This window comes from Sphaerodactylus townsendi, linkage group LG06, assembly GCF_021028975.2.
Source record: "Sphaerodactylus townsendi isolate TG3544 linkage group LG06, MPM_Stown_v2.3, whole genome shotgun sequence".
In the NCBI taxonomy this organism is placed as follows: domain Eukaryota; kingdom Metazoa; phylum Chordata; class Lepidosauria; order Squamata; family Sphaerodactylidae; genus Sphaerodactylus; species Sphaerodactylus townsendi.
The window spans coordinates 32,588,405-32,607,838 of NC_059430.1; the positions used below are offsets into that span (position 1 = coordinate 32,588,405).

The window sequence follows — 19,434 nt, forward strand, 5'->3', positions numbered from 1 at the left end:
CCTCCGTTACGTACCTGTTGAAGCTGTAAAAGTGTTTTAAGTGCCTCATAAAAGCATGGGTTGCAACAAAGATACGTCAAAACCATAGATATGCTGCCAATGACTTCACAGTGCCACTGGATTATATTTATGATTTGTAAAACCATAATTGTAGCTAATTACCTGGAATGTTGAGAGAGTGGCTCCTTTTTTAATCAAATTTAGGTTGAGATGTGTAGGCTCAAGGTACAGTATATTCAGCTTCAGAACATCTTTCAGCCACCCAGCCCTTTCCCTTTGGTTTTACCAGTCAAAGGACATCCAGATATTTAGCAAGTAAAGTGGTTCTCTCCACTTACATTCCATCTAGAAGAAGCTTCATCCATTAAATTTCTGTGTGTTGTGCTACTGACAAAGGCACAGAAGCAGGGCCGTCAAAAAGGTGGCAGTCCTACCAGGTATAGCAGGCCATGCGCAGACTTGAGAAATCCCTCAAACCAAGGATGGTGAATATACACAGCTCCCAAAGGACTAGGACACAATGTATATTGGAAAGTACATTTTTGCAAGTCCCACTGAAATCAGTGGGAATCACATTTGCTTCACAGAGACCTTTTTCTTGTCAGAAGAATCCTCCTACCATCTCACCTTTAAAACAAAGGGGACTGTTGGGGTCCTGTTGGGTCAAGCAGACATGGAATACTGAATGGAGAAGGTTTTCTTTAATCTATTCAGTAACAGGAGAAACAACCGCATGAAACTAACCTGTGAAGAGCTTCTGTGATAGGCGGAGTAATGAAGAGGTCCAGAAATAGTTGTGTCATGTGGTAAAGATGGATACTGACTCTGCATTGGGTGGGGGTGTTGGTTTCCATAACTACCATAGTTGTAGCTACTGCTATACCTAAAAAGTCATAGAACATCCTTAGTATTCATAAAAACAGTCCCTTATCCAATACTGTTATGCTGAGATTCATGGATTGTACATGACATAAAAGAATGGTGCTGGTTTTGTTTCCCTTTGTTAAGATCCCTTTATCCTCTTTCTTCTATGTACCTCTACTGAGGACAGAGACTCTTTATGACTTTAACCAGATTAGGGCTATGATCCTTTCCCCCCTACAGTCTACAGAAGGAAAAACAAAGGTTCCTCAGCCTATTGCCTTATATGATTGAGTCCTGACACACTCAGGATCGGCTTCAGAAATTCTTGCCTATGAGACAAAAAATGGTACTAGCACACAGTAATTAACACGGAACACAATGAACCAGCAAGTTCTCCTACACAAGCCTTCCTTAAATGAACTGTATGCTGTGCAAAATACTTAATTCACATACATTTAAATGGATTCATATACATTTAAATGAAAGTTTCCCAGTGGTCTGTGTTGTCTGTGCTCCTTGTTCAGTTCTGTCTGCCTCTCATTCTACTGCAGTGGTTCTCAACCTGTGGGTCGCAACAGGGGTTTCACAGGGGTTACCTAAAACCATCGGAAACACATATTTCCGATAGTCTTAGGAACCGAGACACGAATAATTTTATGGTTGGGGGTCACCACAACATGAGGAACTGTATTAAAGGGTTGCGGCATTAGGAAGGTTGAGAAACCACTGTTCTACTGCCTTTTACTATCCATGGCCAACCTTAATTGGTTTCCAAGATCAAGCTAGCCGAGATTATCCAAGTATGGCTTAAGAAATTCCAGGTCTGACCTGAAATAACTAAGGATTATACATTTTTTTTAAAGAGAGAAATCCCTACCTACAGATCTAAAATAATAACACTCCATGTTATTTCGGAAAAGTTTTGAAACTCTGGGAACAGGAATGTTGCATGAATCAGAACTGATGCTTGAACTCATGTTTGTGCAATTGCACACCCATGATTGATTAATAGCTTTATTCAGAGTTGTGCAAATGTTTGCCATCTGTTATACAGATTCTCAGCTCAAAAAGGCACACAGCTCCTTGCCCCAAACAAATAGTTGAATCAGGAATGACACTTTGGATTTCAGGTACCCCAAATAACTTAATCTATGATTAGGCTGGTCAAAAAGACAGTAGACAAACAAGGTAGCAAAGGACCTACCCATCTTCTCTGTGGGGATAAACAGGTATCCTGTGAGTAACAGATGGAGTAACATGAGGAGTTCGCACGCAAGACAGCTGTTGTGAGTTTTCAGCAGGTGATCCAGCGGCTGTGGTCACTGTATATGTGAGAGACCACGTATAAGACTGCATAGCCCCTGAATGAAATCGAAAGATGCAGTTCACTTGCAAATATTCTGTGGACCTTAACTTAAAGGAGAATTGCATAGTCTCTACAACTTTTGGAAAACAGAATGGAAAAGACCAGCAGCAGTATGTTGTACATTTGCTTCTTTATCAGTATTATTTTTCTGTATGAAAGGGAAGTCATGGATTCATTACTTAATTTCTAAAAAGAACAGTGTTGAGGCTCAGGCCTACAGAGAAATCCCTTCCAGGGCCTACAAGCCTGGAATATGTTGCCACAGGAGGGGGTGATGGCCGCTAACCTGGATAGCTTTAAAAGGGGCTTGGATCGATTTATGGGGGAGAAGTCGATCTTTGGCTACCAATCTTGATCCTCCTTGATGTGAGATTGCAAATGCCTTAGCAGACCAGGTGCTCAGGAGCAGCGGCAGCAGCAGAAGGCCATTGCTTTCACATCCTGCATGTGAGCTCCCAAAGGCAACTGGTGGGCCACTGCAAGTAGCAGAGTGCTGGACTAGATGGACTCTGGTCTGATCCAGCAGGTTTGTTCTTATGTTCTTATGTTCATAAGCCCTGATTGTTTTGAGATGGGGAGGAGGTTACAGATTGTCAGAGATTACAAAGAGGCACTCCATCTATGCTCAGAAGCATTTTTGCTTTTATTTATATCACACATGCTACAGAGCTGAACTATAACACTGAAGATGATTTCTGTGGCTAAGTCATATGTAAACTCTGAGAGGCTGCCTCTGTTGCAATCGCTTTGTTTTAGAAACAGTGCTGAAAGCAGTATATTCTTTGGCCCTAAGTGCTATAAGTACATGATCACAGCTTTGATGGCGGGGGGGTGGGGGGTGGGGGGTGGGAAGCTGGCATTCACTCTGCTTCCAGGATTGGTAGATCTCCAACTTGTTTTCAAAGCACAGCTCTGACTGTTCAGGTTGGAGAAACAATTCGCAGCCAACATTTATGCATACGATTCTCCATCTACTTAGCGAAAATCTGCTATTGTAGATGCCCAAACTGGATCAGGCATCAGCCCTTTCCCACTGGCAGCAATAAAAGCCCCTATAACAAATGATATTTCTGCAGACTCATACCTGCCTCACTATCAGTGTTACAGCTTGGGAGCTAAGAATTAAATTTAGTACAAAAGAACTTACTTTAAAAGTTGATTGCGATCCCTTACAATTGGCCTATATAAACATGAGAAATATCAAAATAACAGGACTGTGCATGTTGCATTTTGAAAGTTAAAATTGAAAAAGAAATGGCAGTTTTGCAGCAGATGCCCTTTTGTCAATCCAGTTCTCAGAGTTGTTGAACTAGCAGATACATCACTTGCACAAGCTCTGTCCAGAATTATACTCCAACACTGCATAGCATTGCTGCAGTGATGTTACTGGTTAAGGTGCTAATTTATCACACTAACACATCTCTCTTCACACAAAAGACAGTAACGTGGAAAGCAATTTTTCAACATGATTGGGCTGCTAAACCTAACCCCATTTTCTTAGAAGTGTCTTGTTGATTTTCAATAGAATATTCTTCCAAATGGGCATTTAGTATGACATTCTGCAATGTAACTTTTACCACATTTTTTATTTGCTAACAAGAGGCAGAATTTTTAGTTACCCATACATTTCAGTTACCCACTGGCAAAGTTTTAGCATTTCAGCAAAGAGCTTTGAATGTTTTGAACTGCAGTGATGCTCGCAAATGAGTAATCGAGAGACAGTAGCCTTCTCCCCATCAGCGTTGTTACAGCATTGGTTTCATTTGAGCAATCATTAATCGAGCTTTTGTAATTTAAAAAGAATTGTGGCCCGATTATCTCTTTTCAGAATACAGCAGTTCAACAAAAAGATTTAAAGAAAAAGGAGGCTGGGCCTTGCCAGATGTTCTACACAAGAGCAATTTATTGATGATTTGTCTTTATGGAGTGTGCTATTGCATGAAGCACAATGATTTCATTGCTTGTTTTGTGTCTGACCACTGGAAGTACGCAGAAAAAGGAATGCACCAAGCTTAATAGTTAACTTATTTAGTAAATGCTAATGACAAGCAGCAATGTTTCAATGAAACCTGAAACAAGGATACAGCAATCTCACAGGAATTAGATGTATTAGTTTCAACGGTACCCAAGATAGTCATTCACTGTCTTGTATTTATTTGAATAATTATTAACAATAAAATCCCAAGCATTTATACAGCGTCCCAGAGTGCTTATATAACTTAATTATTTCACTAGTATTTGCAATATTGTCTTAAACCATGACAGATCATTGGTCCATCTAACTTAGTACAGTCTATTCTGAGTGGGATGTAGTTTTCCAGGGTCTGAGGTGGAAGACTTTCCCAGTCCTGATAGCCTAGTTCCTTCTAACTGTAGATAACAGGGACAGAATCCAGGAGCACTCTGCCACTAATCTACAACCTTTCTTAATGGCACTCCAACCACCATGGAAGGTCCCAGAATTATGGGGGCAGGGTGAGAGATGGTAACTTCCATATATGTAACCTGATAGCTACTTTTTTTCTGAGAAAAATAGGTCATTTGGAAAAGGGAAGTAATCAAGATGAAGTTCTTTGTCCAGTCACCACCTTTTTGTTGTAACTTCATCCCCCCATCCCCCTGCCCCCCCCCCCCCCACGCCACTACAGCATTTCCCACTGTTGGACTGCGGATCTGTGTTTAAATTTTTCTGTTTATTTAACATATTTATATCTTATTTCCTCAGACTGTAGATGGCTAATGAAGCAGCGACAGCTGCAGGGACACATAAGCAATGTAAGTGTCCAGCAACAGGATAAAAACAATACACAGTTGACCTTGTTTAACGTTGAAGTACCCCTTTCACCTTGTGGTTTCCTGGTGATAATATTGTCTCACTCTAAATCAATTTTCCTTTTCATTTGTTGTGGCCTTTTATTTCCACGCTAAGACAAAGTGATAATGTGAAAAGAGAAAATGGCTTGAAAACTTCAGCTTCAACAGCTTCAGCAGCTGTTGGGTGGAATACAGGGATTGTATCACCCCAATACTGAAATATCTGCACTGGCCCCTTTGTTTCATGTGTGTGTCATTCAAAGTGCTGATTCTTTCCTTTAAGGCAAGGGTGGCAAACCTATGGTGTTCCAGATGTTCATGGACTACACTTCCCATCAGCCCCAGCCAGCATGGACAATTGACAATGGCTGATGGGAATTGTAGTCCATGAACATCTGGAACACCATAGGTTGGCAACCCCTACTTTAAGGCCTTAAATAGCCTATATGAGTGGCTGCTTCCTTCCATATTGTCCAGCTGACCAGTTAAGATCTACCTCACCAGCCCTGTGCTCTGTGCTCCTGACTTAAGAGGTGAGGCAGATGGCAACCAGAGACAGGACTTCTTCAGCTATGTCACCTCACTTATGGAACTAAACACAATAAGCTACCCACATAGCAGCTTCTTTTTAAGGTTTCTGTGCTTATGAAAACAAGAGATGGGAGGGAATAAGGTATTAACAATTCAGCTATGTTTATGTTTTGAACGCACTTATTTCTATACCTTTATTCACTTCTGTGTGTGCTGAATAGTCAATCTCTTCAAAACCATGTGGTTCCAACCACACATATTCACTATATGGTGCAGTTCCTAATGATGTGTGGAACTTGGCATCATCAAGCCCTGCCTTATCTCAAGGTTTGGGATGCTGAAAACCTGGAAACCCTAATGTTTTAGGCAAGACAGGACTTATTCTCAGATCACAAATAAATTTTCTGTGTGCTGTTAGACTGATTACCATCCTCCATTGTGGATGATGATCTTGTGAAGTCAAAACTCTTTTAACACTGCTTTTGCTTGTCTGAAAGCAGAAACTTCTTCCTATAATTTCTATCCAGCCTCAGAACTGCATACTAGCTGGATTTCTGAATGGATCTTTTATATTTTATGCAAGCCACCTTGCACAACTGTGTAAATTTAAAATGTGAGGTATGCATTTTTAAAGTAACAATTTAATTTAATGCCAGGCAGAAATTCAATGGGTAAAATTTCTACCATTCTGGCTGTTTCAAAAAAGAGGTGGGGTAAAGGACATATTCACTGCATCCACTGAAGTAAAAAAAAAGAAGAAGCCCATAATCTGAACTAGTTGCTTTTACTTGTCTGTAGCATTTGATACATCTGAAAATTCTTAATTAAATGCAGTCGCATAAGAATTTTTATCTATGTGCTATGAGCAGTACATGAAAGTTTTTGTCTAAAGTGAAGACTGAAGCCCTAAGAACACTTTCATGGGAGTAGGAACCATTGAATCACATGATCACGTGGAACATATTTCTGATCTAAGTCCGAATAACATGAACATGGATATAGAGTCAGCGTGGTGTAGTGGTTAAAAGCAGGGGGACTCTAGTCTGGAGAACTAGGTTTGATTCTCCACTCCTCTACATGAGGAGCAAACTTTTATCTGGTGAACCAGATTCGTTTTCCTACCCCTGCATTCCTGCTGGGTGATCTGGGGCTAGCCACAGTTCTTTGAAACTCGTTCAACCCCACTTACCACACAAGATGTCTGTTGTGGGGAGAGGAAGGGAAAGGAATTTGCAAGCCCCTTTGAGTCTCCTTACAGGAGAGAAGAAGGGTAAAATGGAAGCCAACTGTATTTTTATGTTTACATGAACAGGCATTCTCAGAGTATCTTTCAGGTACACAGATGCATTTTTAGTTAACCTCAGCGTTTTCAACTAGAATGATTTCATTCAGTTCATGGACATGTTATTGGATCAGAAGTAAGCTCCGTGTAATTCAATGGGGTTCATTCCCATGAAAGTATTCTTAGGACTTCAGTCTTCACTGCCTACATTTTGCCAAAGTTTGGGAGATTTTTGTCAGATTTAGAAGCTAATTCCTGACAAAACAAATTGTAGGTTGCTCAAGAAATAATTGCCTCGGTTGCAATAACTCCAGGATATCCTTCAGTGTATCCCTGTTTCAGACTGGATGGTATTTGTCAGATCTGGCACAAATGATCACTCCTACTGGCCCCTCCTGTTCCTCCTCTGCTGTTCTTTGCCCTGCACACCACTTCTCAGAACCAGTGCCATCAGAGGATCTCTTTTCTGGATCACCATAAGCAAAATACCCCAAACCCAATCTTCTGTTTTAGCTAGACAGTTATTCTTTGGAAGGTATGTAAACAGCCAGTCTTCCTTAGCCTTACCAACCTGTTGTAGTTGCTATGCCAATATACTCTGGGGACTGATTGCTTACAGGCGAAGGTGCAGATGGCATATCCACTGAGGTAGCGGATTTAGCTGGAGAGAAAGGCACTGGGGAGGGAGTTGGAGGAACGGGTTCTGTCAGTATTATCTCTTCTCCCACTTCTACTGAAAAGAGAAGAAAAACAGATGCTAAAAAACATGCTGGCTCCCCCTACCCCACCCAGGGACACATTGCTACGATAAACGATCACTCTACAAGGAGACTGTAATTTGTCCCAAGGGTCAGCCATTGGAATCTGCGAAGCAAAGCAACTCTGAGCATTTGCTGCATGACTCATCACTGCTTAAGCACAGCCTTTGCTTTTTGCATTTAGGGCTACCAGAAATGATAGCACTGCATTTGAACCTCAGCACCTGTTATTTTAGACATTAGTAGTTCTGGTTGCCATGAGCTCATGGATAACAGCACCTAAGGCAGAAGAATTTTTCTCTACTCTTGTAGAGCTTTAGTTAGAATAGCCCAGGGGTAGGGAACCTGCGGCTCTCCAGATGTTCAGGAACTACAATTCCCATCAGCCTCTGTCAGCATGGCCAATTGGCCATTCTGGTAGGGGCTGATGGGAATTGTAGTTCCTGAACATCTGGAGAGCCGCAGGTTCCCTACCCCTGGAATAGCCAATCTCCAGGTAAGAGTGGAGTTCTCCAAGAATCACCACATATCTCAAGAGATCAGTTCCACTGGAGAAAATGGCAGTTTCGGGAGCAGACTCTATGGTACACCATAGAGTTTAGATGAAATCCTTCCCCAAATCATCCCTCTACAAGCACTGCCCCCAAATCTCAAGGAACTTTCTAGATAAGAATTGGCAACCCTAGTTGTCCTCACAGACACACTTGAGAACAATCTAGATTTAACTGGCCTCTCTGACCCTGCCTGATGAGAGGGTACAAGTCTTTATATTGCAGCCACAGGAAAAGTCAGAAGCCCACCTTGGGGCCAATAGCCCCCCATTTAGACATTTTAGTGCCTTCTTTTGTTTAGACATTGTTTTACACTAAATGTGTTACAGATGCCCTGAAGCAAAGGACCCATCAAGAGAAAGAGCCCTGCAGTGTTTTGCCCTTCTAACACTAATGGAAACAAGCTATTGGCTCTGAGGTATTAAAGCCTATATATCGGTGGACATTTTTCTGGCCTAATTATCTTTTACTGCAAGTATAAAATGTCAGGGTGGAGATAAAAAATTTCCGAAGATTTTCGCTACTGAGCTCTGTAACTATTGTGAAAGTAGAACATGTAGTTGAAATCTAAATCAAAAGATAATCACACTCTTACGGCTGCGAGGAATTAACATGATGGAAATGGAAGAGAGTAACATTAATGTAAAAGTAACAGAAATCATCAATATTCTGTTACCATGAAAATCAGAAAAGTTCAGGAAAACAAGACTGCTGTGTTCATGGTCTGCCTGTGGTCTTCCTGGGAGCATCTGATTGATCACTGTGGGAAACAGGATGATCAGCTAAATGAATTTTTTGTTGGCTCCTGTAGGATTGCTGTAGTCTTAAGCAAGGATAGGACACTCTATACTAGGGGTGGCCAACCTGTGGTGCTCCAGATGTTCATGGACTACAATTCCCATCAGCCCATGCCAGAATGGCCAGCATGGGGCTGATGGGAATTGTAGTCCATGAACATCTGGAGCACCATAGGTTGGCCACCCCTACAAGTCTATACATTCTGCTCAATTACTTAGGACTGCAGCAGATTCAGTTGGTATTACTCATTCCATGAAGAATCACATCAATTGTTAACTGTTCTTATGTATATGAACTTGTTTGTGCATTTTTGTGTATTTTCCAAAGACAAAAAGGACATTGAGGAGAGCCAGGAAGTACCTAAATGTGGGTCATTTATGCAAAAAGGGTACCTTAGAACCTTAGGGGTGGGGGCTTTCAGAATAGATGTTGATCATAATTCTGTAACAATTATCTTCTGCTGTGTTGATACATTCACTTAGATTAACATTAACTTAATCACATATATATCAGTTAAGACATCTGTACAGGTTCTAACAGTCACTGGAGATGTAGTGGATAACTGGCTCTTAGCATTTCAAAATTAGAACCCACAATCATGGGGTGGGGCCGTGCGGGAGATACATAGTGCCTGAGAAGCAATACATATTACCATCTGTTAGCTGTTCCAAAAAAAAAAGAAAGAAAGGAAAAAAGCTTGGTGCTACCTAGCATGCTCCTGTAGCACCAAGCGGGCAGCCAACAGAGGAGGAAATTGGTACTGTACAATCTCCCTCCCTCCCTCCTTACTGAGGTCACTAGAAGGAAGACAAATGCCACACCTGTCTTATCTAGATTCAAATACATGTGGGCAGGAACCAGATCATATTTGTCTGAAGTGCAGTGTCAATACTAAACAAATGTTAACTAGTACTAACAGCAACTTCCCACCATCTCCAACTTGCCCGCCCTCCCTTTGAGAAAAGCTAGGCTGCTTCCACATGGGGATTTTTCTCCCATTTGGCCAGCAGGAAGCTTTCACAGTGAACAGGAGAATCCAGATGACATTATGCACAGTCAGCTTATGACTGTTTCCCAGATTTCTCTCCTTTGCCCTGAGAAAATAAAAACTTTGTTTTCTGTGGCTCAGATGGAAAACTATTGTACACATGAATGCATGTCCAGCTGCCTGCTACTGAATCAGATCCTTGGTTTATCAAAATCTGTATGGTCTACTTGGTCATGCTGGCAGGGGCTGATGGGAATTGTAGTTTGTGAACATCTGGAGAGCCACAGGTTGCAGACCCCTGCTACCTGGGGTTTTAGGTAGGTCTTTTACATCACCTGCTACTTGATCCTTAACTGGAGATTCTGGGGATTGAACTTGGGACCTCCTATAAGCCAGGTAGATACTCTACCGCTGAGCCATGGCCCCTTCAAACTATGAATGGCTGTGAATGGAGTGCTGAGATGGAACCTCCACCTGTAGCCACTACAAGGAGAGGGACAGAGCTAAGCTCTGCTTTCAGAAAGGTGAGATGTTTTACTGCCACCTACCCTATGATCCTTTAAAGGGCTTTTCCCCCCTTGCTAAGTTACACTGTAGCATTACAGCACTGCTTGGTAAGGAAAGGGACAAGGGGAATTTCCAGGCCATGGGGCCCATTGTGCCATTGTGCACTTTAGCACAAGTGCAATGGTGAAAAGGGGAAGAGGTAAGGGTTAAAGTAGCAATGATCAGAGTGAGAATGGATGTGCCCAGACCCCAATCTCCCCTGTTCCCACTTTGCTTGCTGCTGCTGTAGCAGGAGAATGTTCTGTGCCCCTTGTTTACATACACCCTTAGTGTAGTTCCATTTTCCTTTCCTAACAGTCTCATTTTTATCAGGTAAAGCACTAGTAGTAGATGTATTCCTATGGGGTGTAGGACAAGCAGGTGGTCAAAAATACCATCCTCATGCTGCTGTTAACCCTAATAATTTTTTTTACTCCACATACCTTTTTTCCTTCCAAAGTTAACAGTTACAGAGAGGGTAGTTTTGACAGGTAGCTGAAATTTAATACTAAAAAGCACTGGGAAAAACCAGTCATAGATTTTCCAGTTTCTCCTGCAGTTTAATCCTGAGATTTTGAATCTGCAGCTGAAGAATATTAGCTCATCTCAGCTGCCCTGTTTTTTACCTAAATGTGGGTATAATGGACAAGCTTGTTTATCGTTGTGTTTAATTATAAAGCAGTAGCAACAGAAGAAACCTACCTGTCTCTCCTTCTCCTTTCATTGCCCTCATCAGTTCATTGGCTCGTTCGTGACAATGAAGTGATTCTAACAGGTATAATACATAATCATCAAACATCAGATGAATAAGATGAAAAGAGCCTGGCATGAAATAAGAAAAGCAAAAAACAAATGAAACACGTTGGCATTTATTGAGATAATTATATCCTGTTAATTCTCCTCAGTGAAGACCCACAACAGCTTGCAATATAGTTCTCTCCTCCATTTCCTCCTCACAACAACCACCCTGTGAGATAGCTTAAGGTGAAAGAGAGCGATTAGACCAAAGTCACTCCTTTCATGGTAGAAGGAGGAGCTGGACATGGGTCCTGGCGGCCCCAAGCAGTCAAAAATGTCGAATCGTGAACTAAACTATGACACTAAACATGTTTACTTGGGAGCAAGACCCATGACAAACAAGAGCCCAACTTTGGTCAGGAAAGGGCGGGATATAAATCTAATAAAATAAAATAAAAGCAATATTTATGTGGTGGTTTTCTATTGCACTTTCTTTCTGCAAAAGTCCCTCTACAGTGAATGAAAAACCATGGATATTTAGAGCAGAGCCAGCACATGTTCAGTACATCTCAGCTGGGATGTGCATTCAAATATATCCAGGCCAAATATGTATCTGAAAAAGTACTTATTTTTCTAGATCTAGTCTGGTCTCCAGGACTTTCCAGGATACTGGGAAATGGGTTCTGAAAAATTCTGGAAATATTTGGGATTAACTGGGACTATTGGGAGCCAGTGTGTTAAGACTCCCGGATTGTCTTTACCTATTTTTCTGGGGTGTCTGTATCTTCCAGAGGCTCGGTATTAGTTTGATACGTTTGTTTTGTTTTGATTCTGCCCCTTTAAATTGGTTTTATTGGTCTTGGTACATTTAACGGTCTTGGTACATTTATTGGTCTTAGTACATTTGAGTGAGTTGCTTCCTGTTGGGTTTGCAGTGACTGCTTGGGTTCAACACTGGATTCCCAGGTTGTACATTGAGTCAGATTCTTGAATATTAAAATTTTGGGCTTGCACAGTGGTTCTATTTGGGTTGGCGTGGATGGTTCTCTGACCTGACTCTGGGTTGAATTCTTGGGTTTTATATTTGTTGTTAGGCTTGCTACATTATCCTACAGTATTGCTGGGATTCCCTGGTTCTGCATTGGCTCTTAGTTGGTTCTGTCTGCTTTGAGAAGACTTAGTTGGTTCTGTCTGCTTTGAGAAGCTTTTGGCCAGGTGTTGCTTTGCTTGCTGTTGTGATTTTGGCTATACTTTGCTCTGGAGAAAGTATGGAATTCTGCCCCCCCAATAGCAAACAGTGGAGGGTGCTGGGGAACTTTGTTCAGGGGCCCATAATCCAATTCACTTGAAACTTGGGGGTAATTAAAGGACAGGCACCTGCAGCTGACCTGTAATTATGGTGCAATTTTCTTAAAACACAGCCCCTTCTGTCCTCTGGAAAATTTCCATTAGAGAATAATGGAGTTGAATAATACTGGAATTCACACCTCCCAACATCCCCCCCCCCCCCGGATCAGAATACCAAATTGATATTTGGAACCCAGGAAAGCCATTATTTTTTCAACTCTATGATATCCAGGTCCAAAACGTACTGACTTTTTCAGATCTGCACATCTCTATATCTCAGTCTGATTTTGTGTTCTCAATATGTCTAAATTATTCAACATTCCTACATTGTTTTAAGTTGTTTGTGCTCCTAATGACCCAAACCAGTTAATTATTAATCTCCTTTTACCAGAAAGTGAACTAAAGCTGAGCAATACTTATACTGCAGTCCTAAACAGAGTTATGCGTTTCTAATTCCAACATATTAAATAGTATAACTTTGTTTAGGATTGCACTATTACTTGTCTACTGCCACTAAGCCTCTGTCATTCATTTAGCATTTGAAACTAGGCTCCCAAAGTTGGAAGGCTGATCTGGAGGTATGGCATTTGGTTTTATTGTTGTTGGTTTTATAGTTATTGTATCATTGTATTTTATTGCATTATGTAAGCTGCTTTGAATATGGCTATAGAAAGGCAGGGTACCAATAATTTGATTGAATGATTGAATGATTGAATGATTGAATGATTGATTTAATGATTGAATGAATGAATGAATGAATGAATGAATGAATGAATGAATGAATGAATGAATGAATGAATGAATGAATGAATGAACAGGGTCTTGATGAGCCAAGTCACAACTTTCTTCCTCCTTCCCAGTTTCATTGCTTGACTTTCTCCCAGAAAAATTCCTGCTTCCTGCCATATAGAAATTGTCCATCCTTCATTTCTATCCTTCATATAGCAGTCTGAAAATGCTAACTTTTAGCCTGCACTTTCAGCCTGATACCAGGACAGTGACAGCAGGGAAACTGATGGAAACAGTTACACAACCTGTCATTTCTGTCCCTTGCTGGTTGAATGGAACTGCAACAACTTGGGTCCTTCATAGTTACCAGGTTACGAGCATCCTCACAACAACACTCTAAAATGTGCATGAAGGGTACAGTTGAATCACAGGCCAAATGGTGAACTCCCATGAGACATCTTAGCCAGAATCATCAGTGACCAGCTGATGCTCTAATCTCTTGACCGCCCCTTTCTTAGAGATTAAAAAACCCAACCCACACACCATTTTCTACTATCCTCTATGAATGTGGCCTCTGTAAGGAGTTACACACTTCCTCCTAAAATATCTAGAATAAAAATTAAGTACCAAAACTAGGGGCACTGTGCAAAGTCATATCACGAATAACTCTTGTGCCAAAACAAGACCACATCAAGAGAAACTGCTGTGCTACTTTCTTCAAAGAGCCTTGTCTCTTAGCAGCTACCTGCCAATAAAAAGAAACAAATGTGATAAAGATGCATCTCCATTATTTTTACATCTGCCCCGCAAACACTTTCCATCTTCTTTGATGGAAAATGAAATCCAATTAACTTTGTTACTCTCAGATGAATGGCAACAAAAGTGGATAATAATTCCAGAGGAGTAGACGTATTATTCTGCAGCAGTGAAAATAAGCAGGAGCCTTGTGGCACCTATTAAAAACTAATCGTTTTATTCCACTGCACTATGCAATCATTTTGTATAGGGGAAGGAAATGGACAGACAGCAGGGGCAAGAGTCCATGGCATGCAAGAAGTACAGGGTCCGGGTTATCAAGAAAAAAAAGCAGACATTCATGGGCATCAATCTAGTTTGGCTCCCGGTTGCTCATATTCTGAAGGTGAAGCTTTCTCCCATATCAATTATTTATTACAAACTGTTCAGTATAAGGGCTACCAGCCATGATGGATATCTACTCCCTCCAGTACCAGAGTAGTATGGCTTTTTCTATTAGTTGCCAGGGATGCTGTTGCAGCCATCCTGCTTGTGAGCTTCCAGGAGGCAGCTGCTCAGCCACTGACCTATTACCCACTGCCGGCTGTTCCCCACCCTCGACCCACCCAGGCACGAAAAATCATGCAGACAGTACTCTTGCTTTCCCCGCGAAAAGCGAGAAGGGGAACAGGAAGTGTGTCAGAACAAGATTTTTTGCCCGGACACACCTCTGCTCTCAGCGTGCTGCAAAGAGGAAGCACGTTGGGACAAGATTTCTTGCCCCAACGCACTTCTGTCCCACCACGCACCCCAGCACTGGTGGGTAACTGGCCACTGTGTAAGCACACTGCTGGACTTGATGGCCCTTTGGTCTGATCCAGTACAGCAAGTCCTGAAAACCAGCAAAAGGTTCCAAATATACCAATATGAATAGTCACAGCTGTGACTCTTAGAAGGACAATGCATAGTGGCAAATTGTCATCTTTTGTGCAATATTTGTTTTGTAGAATTCTTCTGCAGAATTGTGATATCTATACATAAACATCAGAAAACACTGGCAGTGGGGACTGCACTTTTGAAGCAATTCCTTGAAAATGAATTTCCCTTTTTTGAACAGTAAGATCCCCCCACCCTCAACAAAACCACCAACCCAGCATCAGGGCTTTTGTAACATGGGAATTCCATTAAATTATCTTCATTTTATTGTCACAGACCTGTAAAAGTTATGTTTATATGAGAAGACTCTGTAGCAAGGTGCAAGCAAATCAGGACTTCAGGGAGAAATATTGCCTTGATGCTATTCAACCAGAATGGCTGCCCCTCCCCTCCCCATCCAACTTCCCTAGCCTCATGGCAGCTACCAAACCATCTTCCAATGAGCTGGGAGAAGACCTCAAATCTGGGATGAGCTTTGACATGCTGTCCTCAGCTCCAGTTTGTCAAATGGAATCACCCAAGCTCTGGACAATACATACTTTCAGCTTCACCTCCCATGATCTAGCTTCTCTTTACTGACCTTCACAACACATCTGTCCACCATGGAATCCAGCCATTCTACATACGATTCAATAGGTGATTGTTCTTCCAGAAGATGATCAAACTCCTGATAAACTAAAAATGTAGAACCCCAGTGAAACAAATGATTAATTACTGGAGATTCCAGTTAACACAAAACAAAACAAAATCAAAAGTCAATTTCCAGAACTTTAATTGTATCAAATCTTGTTCTGTTCAATTGTATCAAATCTTGTTCTGTTCAATAAGGAAAAGAAAAAGAAAAAAAATTCTGCTAGGTGTGGCTTCTGCTTTCTTTCTGTATCAACCCATCAATATCCAATCCACTCCACTCCCTTCAGTTTTTAAAACTGACTTCAACAAACAACTGAAAACCCAACTTCTGGTTCTATGTTTAACAGTAACTGTCTGCAAGTAAATCACTGTTACAGCTATGACAGTCATTCTTCTAAGCTAGGCTTTAACCCTTTTGATTTAAAAAAAAACCATTGATTGATTTAGAATCGCATGAAAGGTGTTACTTAAATTCAGAATGTACAAAAATTTCTAAAGGCCTTCCTATCAAGAACGTCTCCACAGCTTTATAAATGCATTCCATGGCAGCTACTGCAACATTTATTTGTAATGACTAAAAGGCAAATTATTTTCTATAAAAACATTTGAGAGCCAATTTCTGAAGGATCACCTGATGATTGCTGGTCACTTCTATTTACACAGACCTTCTAAGCAGATTGGATGAAGGCTTGTACTCTGAAAATCTTGTTGGTCTCCGAGGTGTAAGAGGACTCACATCGAGCTCTCCTACGCAGAGTTATGCTCTCCTAAGGACCTTGACTTCAATGAACATAGTAAGTTGTAACTCTGCTTAGAATGGCACTGCAGGATTCTTGGGAAAAATGCTGCTGTGCAACTTCGGCTCATTCCACACATGCAGAATAATGCACTTTCAAACTGCTTTCAGTGCTCTTTGAAGCTGTGCGGAATAGCAAGATCCACTTGCAAACAGTTGTGAAACTGGTTTGAAAACGCATTATTTTGCTTGTGCGGAAGGGGCCTTAGTCTGGTCCAGCAAGTCATTATTATATTCTTAAGCAAGGATATGCTTAAGAGTACTGAGGAGCATTGAACACAGATGACTGTATTATGCTAAAATGGACAGCAGTGGAGCCTATGCTAGCTTTGTCCAATGGATATTCGTTAATTCAGACCGGTGGGGCAATCCACAAGGGTGGCAGCTTCACAGTGGCCATGGATGATGGCGTTGAGGCACAGCTGTGCCACCTCCACATGGGGTTCAGGTGGCACGGGAAGTGTCTAACAGTAGAAATCACCAGCTGCTCTGCAAACCCCTATGCAGACCAATGGGCTGCATCACACTTTTAGCTGGTGTAAGTCTATGCCAGTCAAAGGGGGTATTCCCAGATTGAAAGGCCACAGGAAGCCAATGAAAGTTGGATCCACCTTTGGGAACAATCCCGGAATACCCCAACAGTGCCAATGCAGCTCCTCCACCAGAGGAGTGCTGGCATAGCAGCAGCTTCTGCATTCAGACACTGAAGAGTTGTGTGGTACCCTGCTGCTGGCATTATTGCCCCCCGCCCCCGACCGTATTTGCTTCTTGTGCCAGTGTATGAGACACCTGTGCTGGTCACCCTCATTTCTACTCCCATGATTTCCCCCACCCCATGGATTGCACTCTACAGCAATATTGGAAACTAGTTTGTTCATTAAAAAAAATCTTAAAGTCTTTGACTTTTTATTGAATTGGAATTTAAAAATGATTTGTACAATTTCTTATTCAATGAAAGATTTGTGTGGACACAAACAAGTTTCTGCATGTCCATCACTGTCAGAATCAAGGACTGTACATCTAATGGACATTTTGATGTGTATCTGCATGCTTATCTAAGTGTCACTGCCACCTATCTGTACTACATTTCTTTTAACAGGATGCATATTAAAAAACACATTCTCATTCACTCTCCCATTCCCATTAAGTAATTTTGCACATATAACATTTTTTTTAAGTGGCAAAGATGTTTCTTGCCCAGGTGCTCTTTCTTGCATCTTTCCCCCTGTAGATGGGAAAGCAGAAGGACGGAGGATTATCCTGAGGTGATGAATGGCAGGACAGAAAGATTTCAGCAGATCTTGTTCCTCACAGATTTGCCCATTGATGATCATGAAAAATATTTCAGCTTTTAATTGATAGATTTGGGCTTTGCAAGGAATTCTGCTGAAATCAAAGTATCCGCTTTAGCATGCACAAATTAACTTTCTCTCCTGCAGTTGTTGGTTTTATATTCTTACGTTGTATTATGAGTTTTCTGTGCTCCTCCCGAGAATCCTCCATGGTGTAGAGCGTTTGTTTGGTAATGCTATTAAGGTCCACATTCCTCCAGTCTTCCAGCATTTGGAATGTAATGTCTGCGCTGTGGATGACAGTTCTAGATGCCTATAATCCAATCCAAGTGACTTGTTAGCTCCTAATATATTAGCTTAAAGACATATTTTTATTCTCTTATATGTTTCCTTGATGAGCCTCATTAAGTTGATTCCCACTTGGCTCTGCTCTGGATGAGCCGAAGGTCACTGGCATTCCTAAACCTAACTCTGCTCAACAGCTCCCACTAATTACAGCCCCTGTCTCTGTTTGTTCTACAGTATTTTTTATTGGAAAAGAAAGTGCTTTTTCTTCCTCTGCATCAGTCTGAGTCACCTCCTCTCAATTAGTGCATGAAGGAGCCAGCCTGTATGCTCACTTCTCCTTCAGACACACTAATAGCTGATTCATTCTTTCTTTTTTGTATGATAAAGTTTTCACACTATAAATTTCCCACTACAGTTTCATGCAAGGAGACACCTAAAAGTACATTGTTCCCCCTATGCTGTTTTCCCAACCTGAAATGGCAGTGGATTGGGTGGTGTTATTTACCTGTAGTAGGAAGCAATCATGCAAGATCTTTATTAAGATTTTTATTATCTCAGAAGTGAATGCTGCAGAGTAGCCCTACAATGACTTAACTAATTCAGTGGCATTACTTCTATCTCCCCTTAGCTCTTCTTAGATATCTAAGGGAAGGGGTTGGGTGGAGTAGGCCAGGGACCGACTGTTGAAAGTGAGAAGAGGAAATGTCTGATAGAATACCAATGTGTGTGTTGTTGTTTTTAAAATGAGACTGCCATAAACAAGAAAATCTATAAGTAGACCATGGCTTAACAATTACTAGGCACCAGGTCACCACAAAGCCTAGAAATTTCATTGCATCACTTAGAATTTTAACAATGGTATTATTGTTCTGTGTCTCAGCAGTTCTCAGTGGAAGTACAATAGTCTTTCCACTGGTGAAGAAGGGAGGAAAGGATACTCTTTGGTCACCAAAAAGGCAATGTTTGAGATCATGGGACCTGCATAGATAAAAGCCATGCAGAACGGGGCCTGAAATCAGATGGGGAGTCGGCCATGATGGAGCAAAAAAGCTGTCTGGATCCAGCCCAAAATGTATCATTTCACTTCAGAATGTTTTGCTGTATGACATAAAAACATCAACATGCTGGAAGATTTTGTCATTTTTTAAATATATTAATGTAACTTTAAACCATTCAATGGTAGCAGATTAATTCATTCCTTAACCAGTTGCTTTATATACTGACTTAAATATTCAATTAAATGGAACATTTTAAAGCAATAATGGAATTATGAGTCACTGGGGAGAAGTTAAGTAAGAGTTAGAGGTTGGCATTTTATTGTGGAGATGACAGCCAGAGTTAGCCCGATATATATGTACTTCAACACTTGTCATGGTTTTAATAAAATTACAAAAAACTATGAAAAGGACAGGATTAGCTTCCATGGTAGCAATAATTAGTAA

At 41.2% G+C, this 19,434-nt stretch overlaps 1 protein-coding gene across 6 annotated transcripts in view; it reads right to left on the reverse strand.

Moving 5' to 3' along the window:
- Positions 1-19,434, reverse strand: part of RFX4 (regulatory factor X4) — a 97,911-nt gene that overhangs the window by 9,873 nt on the left and 68,604 nt on the right. For 2 of the 6 annotated variants that reach the window (XM_048499212.1, XM_048499216.1), the window contains 7 exons: positions 17,873-18,017; positions 15,564-15,658; positions 13,940-14,057; positions 11,201-11,320; positions 7,429-7,590; positions 2,069-2,225; positions 745-883 (listed from right to left, as the gene is read on the reverse strand). In XM_048499212.1, coding sequence (XP_048355169.1) covers positions 745-883; positions 2,069-2,225; positions 7,429-7,590; positions 11,201-11,320; positions 13,940-14,057; positions 15,564-15,658; positions 17,873-18,017 — 936 coding nt within the window. Of the gene's footprint in view, positions 1-744; positions 884-2,068; positions 2,226-3,377; positions 3,411-7,428; positions 7,591-11,200; positions 11,321-13,939; positions 14,058-15,563; positions 15,659-17,872; positions 18,018-19,434 lie in introns of those variants that run through there. The other 4 variants (XM_048499214.1, XM_048499213.1, XM_048499217.1 and 1 more) reach the window with 4 other exon arrangements.